Source organism: Crotalus tigris, unplaced genomic scaffold, assembly GCF_016545835.1.
Source record: "Crotalus tigris isolate CLP2741 ecotype Arizona unplaced genomic scaffold, ASM1654583v1 scf7180000020590.144138, whole genome shotgun sequence".
NCBI classification, from domain to species: domain Eukaryota; kingdom Metazoa; phylum Chordata; class Lepidosauria; order Squamata; family Viperidae; genus Crotalus; species Crotalus tigris.
The window spans coordinates 52,416-72,361 of NW_024098093.1; the positions used below are offsets into that span (position 1 = coordinate 52,416).

The 19,946-nt window shown below is 38.4% G+C and overlaps 1 protein-coding gene across 1 annotated transcript in view; it reads right to left on the reverse strand.

The window, feature by feature from the left end:
• LOC120319248 (UDP-glucuronosyltransferase 1A1-like) overlaps window positions 1–17,775 on the reverse strand; it is a 53,777-nt gene extending 36,002 nt beyond the window's left edge. Inside the window, exons 1-4 of the mRNA XM_039367899.1 lie at window positions 16,225–17,775; window positions 15,309–15,440; window positions 12,912–12,999; window positions 11,665–11,884 (exon numbers count right to left, since the gene is read on the reverse strand). Of these exons, the coding sequence (XP_039223833.1) occupies window positions 11,665–11,884; window positions 12,912–12,999; window positions 15,309–15,440; window positions 16,225–17,097 (1,313 nt within the window). The 5' untranslated portion in view covers window positions 17,098–17,775. The remainder of the gene's footprint in view (window positions 1–11,664; window positions 11,885–12,911; window positions 13,000–15,308; window positions 15,441–16,224) is intronic.
• Window positions 17,776–19,946: the final 2,171 nt, after the last annotated feature.

Sequence of the window (19,946 nt, forward strand, 5' to 3'; positions counted from 1 at the left end):
AAGTCATCCAGCTGGCTTTCAGGTCTAAGGAGGGACTAGAACTCACCGTCTCCTGGTGATAGGCCCAAAGTCACCTAGACAGTTCTCCTGCCTAAGGTGGGATTAGAACTCACCATCTCCTGGTGATAGGCCAAGTATCACCCAGATGGCTTTCAGGCCTAAGGCAGGACTAGAACTCACCATCTCCTGATTTCTAGGCCAGCACCTTAACAACTACACCACAATAATCCCTCCGTATGACCACGCTCAGGGGCGACTCTCTTTTGGGGGGTGCTGGAGAGGAGGGAGTTGCAGGGGGAGGCAAAGCTGGGGCAATGTCACGTGTGCCCACAGAGAGGGCTCTGAGTGCTGCCTTTAGCACCCGTGCCATAGATTCGCCACCACTGACCTAAGGTGATTGTAAATAGATGTACAAGTTTATAGATTGTGGACCTGCTTCACAAAGGGGAGAAACTAACATTGTTGCAATATATTTATCAGTAATCAACTGGGGGGATAATTGTGTGTGTGTGTGTGTGTGTGTGTGTATCTATATCTTATCTGTTGGGTGAGGCACCTGGTTTATCAAATATAAATCAGTCTGTTCTGTGTTTCGCTCCAATCTTAGAGCATGTTTTGCAGGCAGACCTCACATACTGTGAACACTATAAATTCAAAATTTTGTGGCTGACAAAGAGTTAGTGGGATACTAGTATAGCTATTTCAGGCTCATTTGTCCTCATCAGCTAGTCACACCCTTCAGGGATTCGAACCTGGGTAGCTTGCATGTTAGGCAATTTTATTACCCTTTTGAGCCACAGGTTCCCCCTTACTCCTCTCAGCAGAAACCAGGGAGAATATATATCTTATCTGTTGGGTGAGGCACCCGGTCTACCAAATATAAATCAGTCTGTTCTGCGTTTTGAATATATATGTATGTATGTATGTATTATATTTCTATTTACACTTATTAATCTTTGTAGACTATCATCATTTATATTAACATATTTCATCGTACTCTTTCAAATTCTTTAACCTTAAAGAGGAAGTGTTTTTAATATCCATTTTGAAACTCTAAATTCTAATGCAGCAGTTCTCAACCTATGGGTCGCGACCCCATTTGGGGTCGATCGACCATTTTTCGCGGGTCGCCAAAGAAGGCGATCCGCCATTTTCTCCCCTCAGGGGGCACCGCCGCTCATGTGCGCCGCGCATGGGGGGCGCCACCGCGCATGTGCGCCACACATGTGCGGTCCCACCCCCATGCGCGCGGCGCCGCGCATGCGCAGAACGTTTGTGTGACTGGGGTCGCTGTCACACAAACGTTGAGAACCACTGTTCTAATGTCAATAATTTCTAATACATTTTTAATTTTTTTAACATGCATACTTTTAAATTCACTTTCAATAATATTTTATTAACTTTACGAATTATTGAAGCACTATAAGAAAAAGAGAAAAAAAATCAAACCCACTTTATAAACATAAAACCATACACTGAAACTTTCTTTCGATTATATAAATAGACTGATATCCATCCTAACTCCAATTAATTATTGTAAGCCATCTAGAGTTACCCTGTGGTAAGATAGAAAATCAATAAATTTAATAAATAAATAAACTCATTAAGTTTAAATCACTCCCTCCAGCTTGTCCTCATAGAATAAAATCTTTTTATCTCTGGAATGCCTCAGGAGATTCTCAATCTTGTTAGTATCCATAAAGAAAACGTCCCAAATTTGTTTTCTTGAGGATTCTAAATTTATTTGGAACTCTTCTTGCCATTGCGCTGGATAGCTTATATTTAAAATATCATCATAATAGGCATTATTAAAAATTATTGAAACTGAAAGTATATATGTCAAAAGGAAGTTTTAAAAGATGCATTGGAATTGATTTTAGTTATAAAGATGAATTTTTAAAGAAATGTTTAGAGTTTTAAAATTTATATAAAAGAGTTTCCATTTAAGATTAAAGAATTTGAAAGAGTATACTAATTTTTGTTAATACAGATGATGATATTTTAGAAAGATTAATAACTGTATATAAAATGTAGAAAAGGGAAATATATTTGATTAAGATGGTGATGTTTTAAACAAAGACATTTTATTTGGTCTTGCTTCTACTGGGATTGTCAGAATCCAGTTATATTTCATTTCTATCTATCTTCTCTGATATAAAACCAATTTTACTCTCTCCCGGATCCTGTCATACTACTAAGGGGAGGGGGGTATGCATGGGGGTATGTCATGCTACTAAGGGGGAGGGGGTATGCATTTCTTTCACTTCCTCTATTCACTACAAAGTAACCTTTTGTTGATTCGTTTTGGATCTGCTAACCATAAAAATGTAGCCATTTGCCTTTCTATGCCCCTCTGAACTTCTCCTCCTTACCGGCCAGCGAGAGAAGGGGGGGAGATGCAGCATCTGGGATCTGTGTGAGAAGATGTTGAATGATCGTGCTAATGGAGCTGGATCGATGTTATCTCTCCTGGAGTTAACACTTAGAAATCTGCCAGTTTGAATCACCCGGAAGAACTGCAGGGTGGGGGGCTGCTTAGCGACAATTTAAAACATTACATTGTAAGGGAATCCCTCAGATCTTGTCTATCATGCCCGCTATCAGTTTCTTTTAATAAAAGTTCCTGTTGGAAGAGTTCTGGTTTCTTAAGATGTGGATTGAAGTGGGTCCTTACATTAGACAAGATCTGCAGTAATAGTCAACTTGGAAGGGAGAACCTTGCTGGAGGACTTTGCAAAAAATACAATGTCAGACAATGAGGCAGGGAAGGGAGAAACCCCCACAGAGAGGGAGCCTTTCCCCCGACAGAAAACCTGCCAGCTGTCGGGATCTGAAATGTCATACTCCTCAGGAGAAGAGGTGGTGGAGACGTGTAACCACAAACCTCAGTGGTCAACGGGTGTTGGAAAAAAAGGCAAGTGGGAAAAGAGATCAAGAAAGGTGACCCTGAGATGGAGGGGGCAACCAACCAGAATGGAAGCAGGAGATAGAGAAATCCCCGCACGTGAGTGAAGAGGAAGGAAGTTGGGCACAGCACGCAAACTGGATCCTAGAAAAAGCTATTGGCCTGATGAAAAGAACCCTCAGCTTGCTAGGGAAGGAGAATTCTGAGCCCCGCAGCCGCACCAGCATCTGGAGCTGCAGCCGGAGGGACACCAAGTGGGAATTGGAATCTGCAGTCCCGGGGATGTCCGCTGATTCAGTAGCGACCACTTCATCAGCCCCCACTCCCCACCGACCCGCAGATGGTGATCCAGATGGAAGATAATACCACCAACGGCGAAGCCATTGCTCCATTCAAAGACTCCCACCGCTGGACGCAAAATTCAAGGGGGAGCCAACACGCTTGGGGTTTTTCCTAACCCAAGTCCTCAGCTACATGAAGGAATATGGGCAGCACATCTCTAGCAACAAAGCCCATATCTGGATCATGCAATCCGCCCTGGACGGACCGGCTGCAGATTGGGTGGTGAATTTGCACAATTCTGATGCCCCAGAGCTCAACGACTTCAACCGTTTCATGTCTTCTCTGAGAAGGTGATTTGAGGACCCCCTGGCTGATCACAAAGCCCACAAAAGAATCAAAACAGTGAGGCAAGGCAGACGCCTGGTAGCTGAATATACGCAAGAATTCTGGGCCATTGCCAGCAAGCTGAATTGGCTGGAAGACATCCTCCTTAACCATTTCAAAGATGGCCTAAATTACGACCTGTATGACGCTTGCCTGCCCTGGGGGACCCACACCAACTTGATGAGTGGTACGACACGCGAGCCAACGAAGCCACCGGCTATGACCAAGAAGCCAATGGGCTGTTTCAAATGTGGGAGAGAGGGGCATCAGGCTACAGAATGCTGCTCGAAAGACCCCCAGCACAACCCAGACAGATCACCATCCAGTAAATCCAGGAAGTCCCCAGCTAAGCCAAAAGAACCTGCCATGAGAGCGATAGAGGCTGTAGAATCCCCAACCTCTTCCCAATGTGGGGAAGAAACTCCAGCCTATACCGCACGGCCAGTGGACACCTCAGACGACAGCTCAGAGGGCGAACCCCTGGTAAGTGGACACATCACACCCATCCTCAAGACAGTGACTATATTAATTCCCTCCATGCCCAAAGCTGTCAAGATGAAAGCCTTAATAGACTCTGGCTGCACCCACTACCTCATTAGCCCGACACTAGTGGGGAATCTGGGCATTCCGGTGAGGAGGCTAGAACAACCAATCTCATTTGGCCAGTTAGATGGGTCCATAACAGAGGGGTGCCAGCTATCCTAGCCACGTTACCATGAAACCATGAGGAAGACATAACGTTTGTAGTGATCCCAGGCATTGAATGCCCAATGATCCTAGGGCTGGAATGGTTAAAAAAATGGAACCCCTGGGTAAATTGGAGGATGACAGAAATCAATTTCCTGAACGGGGACTCTACGGACTTTAAGCCCCAAGGGGATCTACCAAAATTAAGAATGGAAAAAGCATCCATGGGAGAAGAAAAGGGGCTGCCCAAAATACCATAGGAACTCTTCTGTGAGGAGAGGGAGGATGTGCCACGGACTGTGCCATAGAATTCAAGCCCAGACTATACTCCATGAGCCCAAAGGAGAAGGAAAGGAAATGGAAAGATTCATAAAGAAAAACCTAGAAAGGGGGTTCATCGAACCTGCCAAGCCTAAAGTGGCCGCCCCAGTCCTCTTTAGAGAGAAGAAGGATGGCTCTTTATACATGCGTAGACTATCGCCTATTGAATACAAATCAGTGAAAGCAACCTATATCCCCTACCCCTCATGAAGGACATGTTATCACAGTTATTGAAAGGAAGAATTTTTACTAAACTAGGTCTAAACCAAGTGTATTACCATGTTAGAATTAAGGAAGGGGGTGAATGGAAAACTGCATTTAATTGCCCAATGGGGTGCTATCAATTCAAAGTTTTGCCATTTGGATTACAAGGGGTCCCACAGTATTTATGCAATTAATCAACGAGGTACTAAGGGAGCACCTATTTAAAAGGGTCTTGGTTTATTTAGATATCCTTATCTTCACTGAATCCAAAGACGAACATGTCAACCTAATCAGAGTGGTTTTAAAGAAACTGCGAGCTGCCCACCTATATGCCAAATTATCGAAATGCGAATTCCACCGCGAAAGAATAGACTACCTGGGTTATCGCATATCCCCACATGGCATTGAAATGGACCCAGAGAAGGTCAGAGCAGTATTAGAATGGGTACCACCTCGCACAAGAAAGTAGCTGCAAAGTTTTCTAGGCTTCGCAAACTTTTACCGCCAATTCATTCCCTCATTTGCCCAGATAGCCCTGCCCCTCACGGATTTACTAAAAATGAAGGGAGAATCCTCAGTGAAACCTAGCCAGCCACTAAAATGGACAATGGAATGCCAAGCGGCATTTGAGAGATTAAAGAGACTCTTTTCTGCCAAACCAGTACTGAAGAATCCAGACATGAATAAGCCCTTCGTAATACAGGCAGATGCAAGTGATGTGGCAGTGTGGGCTGTACTGTTACACGAAAACAATGAAGTGTACGTCCAAGAAACTCACCAAAATGGAACAGTGCTGGCCCGTGTGGGAGAAAGAGGCATATGGGTATGTTGGTCATTACTCATGTGGTTCCAATTCCTGGAAGGGAATAAGATCCCTTTTCAGGTGTGGACAGACCACAAAAACCTGGAAGCCTTGAAAACAACCAGGAAGCTCAATCCTAAGCAAGCCTGCTGGTCCAAACATTTTCACCAATTCCACTTTACTCTCAAGCACTTGCCGGGGGGGGGGGAGAAGAACTTCCTGGCAGATGCACTATCTTGCATGCCCCAAAATAACAGCACACGAGCCACCGATTCTAAACCACTTAATGGCAGAATCACAACTGGCAGCACCAGTAACTACCAGAGCCCAAGCTAAATTAAAACCGCAGCTGGGTAGCCAAACTGGAATTGAATTCCAGAAAACTTTTGAAACAGATGAATGGTTCCAGAAAAATAGACACGTGTGCACAATTAAGGACGGACTGCTTTAGGTGGGGGGAAAGTTATATATACCAACCACCCAAAGATTCACATTCATGCAGCTTTGCCATGACACAAAATCAGCTGGGCCTTTTGGATTTGTAAAAACATTACACTTAATTAAAAGGCAATTTTGGTGGCCATCCATGAAAAAGGACATAGAAAGTTATGTGGCCAGCTGCCCAATGTGCGCAACTGCCAAGAGGTTGCAAGGGAAATTGCCCAGACTGTTACAAACAGTGGCAAATCCCTCAGCCCCCTGGAGGGAAATAATCATGGATTTTATAGTGGAATTACCAGAAAGCAATGGGAATACTGTCATCTGGATGGTCACGGACTTGTTTTCCAAACAGGTGCACTTTATCCCTTGCCAAAAGATTCCCACCGCAAAAACCGTAGCAAAACTTTTTGTGCAGCATATTTACAGATTGCATGGGGCACCCCAACACATCATATCTGATAGGGGAGTGCAATTTACATCTGCATTTTGGAAGGAATTTTTATCCCTTTTAGGGACCACTCAGGGACTGACATCTAGTCATCATCCTCAGGGAACGGTCAATCAGAAAAATCTAACTAAGTACTTGAGCAATATTTAAGATGCTTTATTAATTTTCAGCAGTCAAATTGGATAGACCTACTCACTTTCACAGGAGTTGCCTACAATAATACAGTCCACTCCAGCACATGTTACACTCCTTTTCAAATAGATACAGGTCAAAGTTTCAACCCCATGCCAGAACTAATCCCAAACGAACTGGCAATCCCATCACTGAAAGATTGGATAGAACAATTACAAAACACCTGGCCAACTACCTCATAGTTCCCTACGTCCGGTTAGATCCCACAGGCTGGGCCTCCTTCGGGCCCCGTTGGCCAAGCAGTGCCATTTGGCGGGGCCACGGAGGAGGGCCTTCTCTGTGATGGCGCCCACGCTTTGGAATCAGCTCCCCCCGGAGATTAGGACCGCTCCCACCCTGTTGGTCTTCCATAAGCTACTTAAGACCTGGCTTTTCCGGCAGGCCTGGGGTTTATAAAACCTTACCCCTGGATGATTGTTTTTGTATTGTTGTTTGTTATGTTTTATGTGTTTTTTATTGTTAGCCGCCCAGAGTCCTTCGGGAGTGGGGCAGCTTATAAATTTTAAAAATAATAAAATAATAATAGTTAGAAAAGCCCTAGATGAAGGTAGGCAAGCATACAAAGCACAAGCACATAAAAAAAGAGCTGAACCCACACCATTCATTATAGGAGAAATGGTATATTTGTCTACAAAATACCTAAAATCACAACAACCATGTAAAAAACTTGGACCAAAATATATAGGACCTTTTCCAATTAAAAGAATCATAAACCCAGTAACAGTAGAATTAGAATTACCCAAAAATCTCAGGCAAATACACCCAAGTTTTCACTGCAGCTTGCTGAAAAGAGATCAACAGTCACCCTTACGACCAAAAATCCCCCCACCACCTCCAATCATGGTGGAAGGAGAACAACACTTCGAGATAAAGAAAATCCTAGACTCTAGGAGATATCATGGGACAACTCAATACCTAGTAGCATGGAAACACCTCCCCTTCTCACAAAACGAGTGGATCCATAAACGTCATGTCAGAGCCCCAAAGCTATTAAAGAAGTTTCATACAGAGTATCCTAACAAGCCAGACTAACTTTTATACCTGTTTTGTTTTCTTTACAGGTGGATCTCTCTTATTTTTAAGGGGGGCAGGATGTCAGAATCCAGTTATATTTGATTTCTATGTCAACTGCTAACATCGGATGTTCTTGCTTGCCATATATGAAGAAGCAAACATATTTTATTTCACCTGCATATCACTTCTAGAGTTAAAGCAGACACTAGTAGCCTAGCGGATGGGAAAGTGTGCTAGTTAACCATAACAATATTTCAGTACAGCATTGCCAAGGTCAGCTGTAACAGGAGGAGTACAGGAGGGACAGTTCACACTTCAAACTAATTGTAGAACGTGATTGATGACTGTAAAATGAAGGAGTGAGTTATGCTTTGTTACCTTGGGGTGGGAGGATTTAGTTTTTGGCTTCATTATGTATGTGCCGAAGCTATGTAGCAATAAAACGATTCTTTAAGGTAAATAAAGCCTCAAAGTTCTTTGAAAAGCTACTTCTTTTCGGAACCATGACATCCTATCTATCTTCTCTGATATAAAACCAATTTTACTCTCCCCTGGATCCTGTCATACTACTAAGGGGAGGGGGGTATGCATGGAGTTTTTATTAGTTTCACTTCCTCTATTCATTACAAAGTAACCTTTTGTTGATTCGTTTCGGATCTGCTTACCATAACAATGTAGCCATTTGTCTTTCACCCTATGCCCCTCTGAACTCCTCCTTACCGTCCAGCGAGAGAAAGGTGGGGGAAGATGCAGCATCTGGGATCTGTGTGAGGAGATGTTGAATGATCGTGCCAATGGAGCTGGATCAATGTTATCTCTCCTGGAGTTAATTCCTAGAAATCTGCCAGTTTGAATTGCCCGGAAGAACTGCGGGGTGGGGGGTTGCTTAGGGACAATTTAAAACATTGCATTGTAAGGGAATCCCTCAGATCCTGTCTATCATGCCCGCTATCAGTTTCTTTTAATAAAAGTTCCTGTTGGAAGAGACTGTTTCCAAGAGTTCTGCTTTCTTAAGATGTGGATTGAAGTAGGTCCTTACAGGGATATTGCTTCTGCTTTTTATGCTTGAAATAAAAAATATTAATAAGTAGTGTAATTATAGAATTGGCTTGTAATAATTGTTGTTGTTAGTTGCGAAGTCTTGTCTGACCCATCATGACCCCATGGACAACATTCCTCCAGGTCTTCCTGTCCTCTACCATCTTCTGGAGTCCATTTAAGCTCACGCCTACTGCTTCAGTGACTCCATCCAGCCACCTCATTCTCTGTTTTCCCCTTCTATTGCCCTCAATCTTTCCCAGCATTATGCTCTTCTCTAGTGAGTCCTTCCTTCTCATTAGGTGGCTAAAGTACTTGAATTTCAACTTCAGGATCTGGCTTCTAAAGAGCAGTCAGGGCTGATCTCCTCTAGGACTGACTGGATTGATCACCTTGTGGTCCAGGGGGACTCGCAGGAGTCTTCTCCAGCACCATAGTTCAAAGGCCTCAATTCTTTGGCGCTCAGCCTTTCTTATGGTCCAACTTTCACAGCCATACATTGCAACTGGGAAAACCATGGCCTTGACTATACGTACTTTTGTTGGCAGGGTGATGTCTCTGCTTTTTAGTATGCTGTCTAGATTTGCCATAGTTTTATAAAAAGTTGAGGTCATAATTGTATTTGTATTTTACTATGTTGGAAAGAATCTGAAGCCAACTTTTTTTTTTCTCTCCTCTATTTTTCTTATCCCACACTTCCTACCCCCTTTTTAATATTTATCTTTGTCCTTTATGCTACCATAAGCTTTAATAAAACTTTCAGAAAATGCAATCACCAATTAATGAGGGAGAATTCAGTTTTATGAATGTGGAGCTATATCATCAAGCTATATTGTCAAGTATGAAATACGGGAAGGCAGCATTTGATGTTTATTTTCTCATTTGGGCTACTTTGGAATAGAAATTTAAAAAATCTGTTTAATACAAACAAGTTTGTAAGTAAAAGAATTACCAAGTACCTTTGGTTGAGTAAACATTGTTAGGATCTAAATACAAAGGAACTCTAGTATCTCTGGAAACAATTATATCAGTTAGAAAGCTATGGAATGTAAATGCCTAATAAAAACAGATTTGACTCTTTTTTCTATACTAAATTGTTTTTATAGGGAAATCCAGTAAAAGTGATGATATGAAAAAATTGCACCAAAGTGGGGAAAATATCTTTGGACCAATTGATAGATGATGAGAATGATTTTTTTAGCATACACTGCTAAGAGACAAGTACCATCTATCAGATATAACTCAAGGCAATATTTATCATGTTGTTAGCAACAATGTTTGTTAACAGCATTGTTTGGACCAATAGCATTTTCAGCTTCTACCCAAGAGACTAGAGCAATTGGGTAAATCTTTTCAAAATTAAAAACTTAGTAGCTGTTTCTATTGATATTTGATATCAATAAATCAATTTGATATGCAGAAGTTAAGAGATGAGTGGAATATAAAATTAGAGGTTCCTATATTTACCTAGACAATGGGAGAATGTCTTAAGTTCTATAGTAAGAGTGTCAATGGACTTTAGATTGTGACTTATATAACTAAATGCAATATTTAGAATTTATTGAACTCCATTAAGCTTGTATAGAAAAGAATGATAAGGACAGCATTTTGTTGAAGGTCAGTGCTTCTTTAAACATATATTTTTTCAATATCCTATATTTAGTAATTTTGGGGAGAATATAGTTGGCCATATAAATGTGATTGTGTGGCAAAAGTTAATTTTTTCAGTATACCTAGTCCATGGAATTTAATAGTCGGACAATATAAATGGATTCTTTGTGCCATTGCTATAGCTAAAAGACTGATATTGTAACATTGAGTTTAGTGATTAAGGATTGCTAGGAATCAGGAGATGTGAGTTCTAGTCCTGTCTTAGGCATGAAAACTGACTTAATGACCTTCAACCAGTCATTCTCTCTTAGCCCAGCTCACCTCACAGGGTTGTTGTGGAGAAAATAGGAGGAGGAAGAAGGAACATTGATATGTTCACAGTCTTGAGTTATTTATAAAAATTATAAAAGCAGGATTTTAAAAAAATCTTTAAAAATGGAAAAATATACTTGACTTGATTACACTTGTTATTTATGAGCAAATTACCTATCAGCATAGACTTTGTATGGATAAATATAATGAAACATAGGATTCATTTATAGAAAGTCCAGTAAGTTAAAAAAATGACAGTTATATAATTATATTGGAAATGTGTATGTGTACATATAATATTTATGCATACTTTCCCATTATATACATAATTATGACTGTTTACTGTAACAACATATACTTTATATTTTGTTTACTTTTCTGTTGCATTTTTTCACTCGTTTTAAAGCAGCTGTTATGTGATTTTACTGTGTATATATATCTGCATTCATTATCGGCTGGCCACAATAACTTTACAGCAAGCTAGGCATTATAAAATATGATACCATGGATTGATACTGAGTTTAATACCAAATATATAATTGTAGCTCTTGATAAAGTTCAGCACCACTTAGAAAGGATCTCTAGTTTTAGATTCTGAGAGATAGTCTAAGGTATTAGATTAACAATGAGCACTAGAGTGTCTTGTTTTTCTTCATGAATCCACTGTGTAGCTAAGAATGCATTCTAGAACACACATCAAACCCTCCTGCAGTTGCTAATAACAGGGAAAATGTGCTGGAATAAAGAAAACTGTGTTTCTTTAGGGAATGTTGTCTACCATTATGAATTTTCTAATTATTGATATTCAATAGGTTTCTGCTGTATAGATTAATAAAGAACACAGATTAATAATTACCACATTAAGGGATCCAGAATCCAGGTGAATAACTGTTACAATCATTACAGTATAACAAAGCAATCCTTACAGGATACAGTATTTTATTATTTATCTCATTTAAGTAATCTTTATCTGCAAGTGGAAATATCTATGAGAAATCCTACCATATCTCTTCTATTACTTACCTTTTATCATAAATAACAGTCCTCAGTGCACTGGACAAGTCCTTTGATGTCATTTTAACTGCATCCAGCTTTACTCCTGCTCCTCGAGACTCTATCCGCACTGCATTGTCTGCTTGATCTCCAAAAAGTGGTATTAATACCATTGGTACTCCATGACAAATCCCCTCATAGATCCCATGGGAGCCCGCATGTGTGATAAAAGCTCTGGTTTTTGGATGAGCTGTTCAAGAAGATTAAGTGGAAAAAGACAAGCAAGCTTATTCTAGGTAATCATATATGGTGAATTTGCATTGTTATAAATGGAACTGCATAAATCAAAGAGTAATTATTAAACTATTAATATGTGATTAACAATTATTCAATAATTATAAGAGGAAACTTCTTTCCTCTTCATAATCCCCAACATTGGATATTGTGGTACAGCTATAGACTGTCACTTCATATAGGTGTGTCATTTGTCTGGGTGGGATATCTCCAGAGCAGAATATAAAGGCCCTCTGTTTAGCACTATCTCCCAGTTTGTTTATTTCAGATCTCAATTCTCCTCAATCTCTATTTCTTGTATTATGGTATAAAAGGAATAACCCAGTTTGTTTTTGTGTAATTAATTTAGGGATATATGAATGAACAAAAGAGCTTTAACCCTTGGAACTTCTTCAAAAAATCTAGTATAGCCTATCCAAATCTATGCATTTTAAATGATTTTTTAATAAACACTAAAAATAAAAGAAAAAAAATAATGAAATGCCAAACTTCTTAAACTACAGAAACCACCTACCCATTCATCCATTATTTTTTCCTGAAAAGGCATTGAGAAGAAATGCTAATTATTTTACCTAGGAACAGGCATTTTTACACTTAGGTGGAAGGCAAGCTCCACAAATCATCTGAGGAAAGCAGTGTTCATAGGAAAAATGGGTCATTTGATCAGTTTTTGCTCTATGTGTATTTCCTTGCAGGAGCAACATGATAAAACAGCCAGATTAGGTCTGATTCAATGCTTTACTTAGGTTTTAAAGGATAATATTGGTACAATGTTCCATGAGGAATGATTTCGCTTCCCCCCCCCCTCCAAAAAAAGATTTTGGGAATAGGTCCATCCAAGTTTGTATTTCTTCATAGTATTTGGTATTAGTTGATGTTGGGTAATACATATAAAGCTACTCATATTTAGCACCATAACAGACTGGAAGCAGAATCAAAACTGAATAAAAAACAAGCCCCCTTAATTTCCGACCCAAACATACCAAGTAGATCGTTCTGTGGAAGCCAATTAAACAGCTTTGTATTATTGGCAAGATTGATTGGAGCTTCACCAGTATATCTCCACAACACCTTCATAAATTAAAATATACAGCAAGTGATGAAAATATATATTTATTGATAATTCATATTTGTATAAATCTATATGCTTGTCAACTGAAGTCATTATGAGTGTTTCAGTTGACAACGTCTATTAAAATGGTACTTGTTTTATCAGGAATGTCATTCTTGTAGATTAAAATGTTAATAAATTAGCTAGTTCAGATTTATACAAATATGAACTAGCCAATTTATTAACATTTTAATCTACAAGAAAGACACTCCTGATAAGACAAGTACCATTTTAATAGATGTTGTCAACTAAAACACTCATAATGACTTTGGTTGACAAGAACTGCAGAATGTATATAAAGGGTTTTATACGAATCCAATCTACCCTGTACTTCAGGCTTGTGTCAACTCTACAACAACCTGGCCGTAGCCATCTTGCTCATTCTAGGTTGCCACATGAATGGGTGTGTGTGTGTGTGTGTGCAGAGGATTTTTGCTAATCTAAACAATTCTGTGTCCCACAGGAACCAAGGTCATTCTTTCAGTTACGTTAGGAAAGCCTGCCAAACTATTCTATTGGGAAATGTAGCTGATTGCACAGCACTGGGGTGGGAAGTTTGATTTTGTAATAGTGTAATTCTTTGGAGGAAATTTTATTGATCATACCAATATGTTATATCCAATAAACATGTTCTTTGAGGAAGTCTCTAGCCTCAGAGTTCTGATTTATTTGGCTATCTATTGGAACTTTGACAGCTTGCACAACTCTTTTAGAAGAAAGAGCCACAGTGAAAAATTAAAAACCCTTGTAGACAAGAAAGAAATATTGGAAATGTCAAACAGTTGTTCCATTGCTTGTAGAGTGGCAGAAGCACTTCCCTAAAGTTACAATTTTTAAAAAAATGTTGGGCAGCACCTTCTAAGGAATAAATGGTGAATTGAAGGTGGTTCTGCCAAAACAGAGCTGATAACCACAGCAGAATGAAGAGTCAATGAATACTGACTTTTTATAATTGCTCTCTGGACAATGAAAGAATTTGAAATTTCTTGCTCCAGACAATTGCTCCTTGCAAGGAGACCACAAGAAAGCAATCTCTGGCAGGTTTAGAATTCCAGGAAATGAAGTATTGGTTATCGTAGTCTAACTATGGTCAGTGCCATAGAAAGGACACTAGGTTTCTTTTCTAATCGCTTTCAGAAATTAGTTGTTAATTGCTTTTCAGCTATTAAGAACCTTTGGATCAACAAGTTATAGCATCGGGCGAATTTCCTTCAATTTCTATTTAAGAAGTTTTAAATATAAGTTCAAGAACTTAATGTTTTTTTAATAAACAGCAGAAGGATTATTAGAATTTTGACTTTGGAAAATTACAAATGGACTTGAAATGGATTTGAAATAGGATTTTGAAATCAATTATAAAAATACTTCCTGTGGTAAAATGTTTTTGAATTCTTTCTAAAAAAATCATGAATAGCATGTGACTTTGAAGGCTGGACACTAGAGAAGAACTAAAGATTACAATTAAAAGAGAGGAACACTTACATTTTGCTTACTAATACAGAATAAAATGAAATATTTTAACTTTGGGCATACTGAAGGATATTTGGAATAATGGACCCAGAAATTAATTTTGAGAATGTCAGCTCTATAGATAGACTGTGTTTGATGTTATGGGAGAGGAGCAAGTTTTGCCAGCAAGATGTAGACTGATCTGAAAGTGGATTTAAAAATAATAGGTTACAAGAATGATGTGGAAAAAATACTATGCTGGACAAAGAAAAGAAACCAGCTGATGCTTTATAAATGAAAAGGGATAAACAAAGAACAAATCAAGAGAGTGATCAGAATAATTTTCCTATATTGGATTTACAAAAGAAGCTTGTTAAAGCTTTGAGGAATTCTTTGAGAAGGTATAAAGAAAATATGAAAAGAAATCAAGTTTTAGAACATTATTTGAAGAGGACTAAATATTAAGATTGCTAAAAGTAAAAAGAAGGCATGTGAAATTTATTTGATCAATGTTAAAAAAAATACATTATCTCTGGTAACCCTTAATGGACTTTTGCTGATCAAGACTGAAATGACAAGGCACTGTTTGTAAGTGACAAATAGGACATGGAAAGAAGAGACGGTTGTATTTTAAACGTGATGTTAATTTACGCTTTTTGTGATGAAGGGGGAAATAATTTCTGTCAAGAAATTTCTGCCCATTAATATTCATCCTGATTTTCTTTTCCTTTAATTTCATCCCATTATCCTTGTTTCTCATTTGGTTTAACAGAAGATATATCTTCATATACACAATAGATTTTAGGTTCATTTTTCTTACTGTCTGTGTTATCGTTCCCAATCCTCCAGCAATTTCCATGGCTTTTTCCATTTTAATTTCAGAAAGCATTGATCCCATGGAAAACACCACAATTCCATCTTCACCAGATTTCTCTAATATGTTTTCAAATTCCTATCAAAATAAAATTTAAAAAATAAGTTATTTGAAATAGTTTGAACAGAATCTCCCACCTTAATAGGTGACTAAAAAAGAAAATAATTGACATGCAAATAATTTAGCGAAGAATTAAACACTATAATTCAATTCAAAGATAAGAATTTAAAAAATTAAAATAACTTATTTGGAATATAAATCACAACACACAAAGCTATAATTCATAGAAGCCAAATTATGTTTCAGTCTAGTCAATGCTCAAGTGCCAAAATGTCATCTTTAATTCATTAAAATATATTATTCATTTTATATACCAACTTCAGAATTTAATATGATAAAAGTCTAATATTTAAAATTTATGGTTGACATTTTTAATAATCCATCAGGTGACTTAACTACATGTTACAGTTCAGAAACATACTGTATATTTCTGGATATTTTTATCTGAACTTCACAATTACTAGAAAGAGCCTTTTTCAGAATTCTTAAGCAGCTAATCATTAGTTATCTAGTCCTTAATTCCCCAAACATTACACAAGTCTTATCTATTTTTGTCTTCCATTCATTTATTTCTTTTTTCTTTTTGCTTCTGAACAAAGCTGCATAAATTAAAGTATTTATTAGAATAATATTGCTTTTGTTCATAAAACATGTTTAACCAGGCCAGTTTATATAATTATCACACTCTTTCATACTCTGGCAAATAGCACTTGATAGTTTGGTATTGACTGTCCCAATTTTGTCAAAATATTTCAATCCTAATTTGACACTTTGAAAAATATATGACTAAAAAAACCCCAACCTGTGTTAATGGATTCTCCTTTGCACAGTTTATACCCCCAATGAAAACCATATTTGGCATGATAGGCCTTGGATATTCAAATATGAAGTCATAGCGAAGAAGCCAAATTGAAGCTTGGCTATATAGCTCTAATACCGTCATATCTCGATGCAGGAATTCCTTGATCAAAACTTCAAATGGTGAATAAACTAAGTAACACACCATGAATTGAAATGAACCAAATAAAAAATTATTTACTCGTTGATTAAATGTCATATGATCAGTACTGCCTGTATAGAATTTGGGGATATAGGAATGTGGGTTTGGACACTTAGTTGCCTCAGAATCTAAACCACATGGAAGTCCACGTAAGTAGAAAAGAGAAGGGATGGATAAATACTCAGCCACAATTTGACCACATGGAGACACTGGATCCATAACTACAACATTGAATTTGCTATCTTGAAGGTAAGTAATCAAATCTTTGTTGTACAAAAGCTGCTTGCAGTTATTTAAGTAAAACATTGTAATATTCCTTATTCTTGCAAATGTCTCAGTAATTCTTGCCAGAAAAGACTGATGTACAAAAATCTTATGACCCAATTTCTGAAATTCCATTTTCAAGTATTCCATTGAATAGGGTACAGCAAATGTTTTCACTATGTAATGATCAGATGGTTTCATCAGCAAATTAACATCAGGAACCACAGCTACTACTTGATGTCCTCTGTGCTGAAGGCGTTCCATAACTGGTTGAATACTGAGCCAGTGACTGCCATCCATAGGTATTACCAACACCTTCCCTCCATCTGAAAGTCTCCAGAAAAAAAAAAAAAGTAAAAACCATGTAGCTGGTTGGCAAATATACTGAAACATAGAACTCTTCTTTTTCATTATGCTGAATTTTAATCCAAAGGTGAATGAATGTAAACAACCCTTTGTTCTTTACATGAACATATCAAACAGAACTTACTTGAGCCTTCAAGCTTTTTCTTTTCTGTAAATATTTAATTTCTTCTGCAATGAGAAGTGTAATGGAACTTTAAAACTTGGTCAAAGGTTGGCTGATTCAGTAAACAAACCTTAAGAGATTCACAGAATAACTGACTTGCTGCAAATGCAGCAAAACATTTTGAAATTAAAAAAGACAGAATCAGCCTTTTGTGATGCCCAGGGAAAAAATAACCTTGCAACATTTACATAATTTTTTACAATAATGAGATGAAATGATTAACTATAAGGTTAGAATTGGTCCAGAGAGGTTTGATGAATAACAGGGCTACTTATTTGTCAAAATTCTTCATTATATCAAACCAGCCAATCATTTATTTAAGAATTCACAGGTTCATCGTGTGCACAAGCTGTGCCCTTTCATCAGTAGGCTCTTCAGATCATCCCTCATTCCCTGGTTGCCTTACAATTCAACTATTACAATGTGCTTTACATGGAGCTCCCTTTGAAAAAAATCTGGAAGCTACAGCTAGTACAAAATAATAGAATAACAGAGTTGAAGGGATCTTGGAGATCTTTTAGTCCAACCTCCTGCACAAGCAGAAGACTTTATACCAGGGGTGTCATACTGCTGGCCCATGGGCTGGATGCGTCATGGCGAAACTGCGCACACCCCATTGCCAGCAATGGAAAAAAGTTGCGATACATTACAACACGTTACATGACGTTGCGAGTTTGACATCCCTACTCTATATCATTTCAGACAAAGGTTAACAAGCCTGTTTTTAAAAGCCTCCAGTGATGGTGTGCACTGACAACTTATGAAGGTAACTATTTCATTGATTTATTGTTCAGGTTCTACTGTCCGGAAATTTCTCCTTAGTTCTAGGTTGCTTCTCTCCTTGATCAGTTTCCATCCATTGTTTGATTAATTTCAATCCTTGTCTTGCCTCCTGGTGCTTTGGGAACAATAAACCAATGGAATGGCTTGCTTTCACAAGTTGTGGGTGCTCCATCACTGGAAGCTTTTAAGAAGAGATTGGACCTTTGTTGACCCCCTCTTCTTTGTGGCAGGCCCTCAAAGACTGGAACACTGCTATCATGTTGCCCCTAGTCTTTCTTTTCACTAGACTAAACATACCCAATTCCTGCAACTGTTCATGTTTTAGCCTCCAGTACTCTAATCATTTTGTTGCTGTTCTCTGAACTCTTTCCAGAGTCTCAACATCTTTTTTATATTGTGGTGACCAAAACAAGATGCTGTGTTTCAAGTGTGGTCTTACCAAGGCCTTATAAAGTGATACTAACACTTCATGTGATCTTAACTCTATCCCTCTGTTAATGCAGCCTAGGATTGCATTGGCTTTTTGGGTAACTGCAGCACTCTGCTGGATCATATTTAAGGGATTATACATTAGAACTCCAAGATCGCTCTCACAGTTATTGCTTTTAAGCCAGGTTTCACCTCATCTGTACTTGTACATTTGGTTTTTACTGCCTAAATGTAAAACTTTACTTTTCTCTATGTTAAATTTCATTTTATTGGAGAGGGTCCAGTGTTCAAGTCTGTCAAGAGCCATTTGGATCTGGGCTTCTGGTTCCGGTTTGCGGTGGTGCGGTTGGGCGAAGGGAGTCGTCCCTTTGCTGATCGAGTTTCCCCTGCTGGTAGACCCCTTAGAGGGTCGAAAAGATGCTCTGGAGGAACGTCTACCATCGAGGAGGCTTCTCAGATGTTGCAGAGGAGCGGCGGCGTCCTCTGTGAACCAAGTTTCTCCTTTGGGCCGACAGGGTAAAGATCAGCCAGTAAAATGGCCGATCATTTAGCTGCGCCAACCGCAAGCCACAAGATCAGCTAAGCAAACGGACCCTCCGTGGACTACTCGGTGAGACTTTTCTTTTTACCTCTATTTTCTTTATGCCTGTGAAAAGTTTTTTTTTTTCTTGGAATTATTCCCTTTTCCGGTGAAGTGGCTTTTTAAATGGGGGAAGAGAAGCACAAAGGATTAATTTTATTTTTGTTTTAATGATTGATTTTATTTTTGGATATTGGGAGCCTCAAGAAAGTTTTTTATAATACTTGGAGAATATTGTTTGTTTTTATCTTTATGGTGTCTGGAAGGATTGAACATTTGATTACTTTCTGAGGGACACTCTCTGACAAATTTATTCATTGTACTTGCTATCTTTTCTTCACTGGAAAGACTTTCATTTTGTACAAAGGAAAAAGGCGAGGAAACTGGGAGGAGACGGATATTGTGATTGTTTTTTAAATATAGTCTCCTTTAAAAGGGTAAGGATTTGAAAGATAATAAAGATGGAGGAAACTGGTGTAGATCTTATTATAAGTATATTTTGGGAAAAAAATTGGAAAACACGGAGAAGATAATTGCTTGTTCAAAGGAGATCTCTTTGTTTCGATAAGGCAAAAGGCAAGGACTAAGTGAAACATCAGTTTATACACGCTTGTACCCTGTTTGCTGAGGTGGAAGAAGTAAACCCACAGTTGGACAATCAATTAATTTTGGAAAAAAGACTTGATATCAACAAAGGACTTATGATAAGGAACTGGACGATCTCGCTTCAGAAGGACAAGTTGGACTGCAGATCTCATTTAAATTTGAGACAGAAAAAAACATGGGAAGAAGAGAAACTTGTGATCAAAGAGGACAATATAAAAGAAAGGATTTTAAGTGAAATTTATTCAGTGTTAAAGGGGAAATGATGTTCTGCTATGAGCCATTCAGACTAATTATAACTTTTATACTAATTTTACAAAATGTACAACGGGAGCT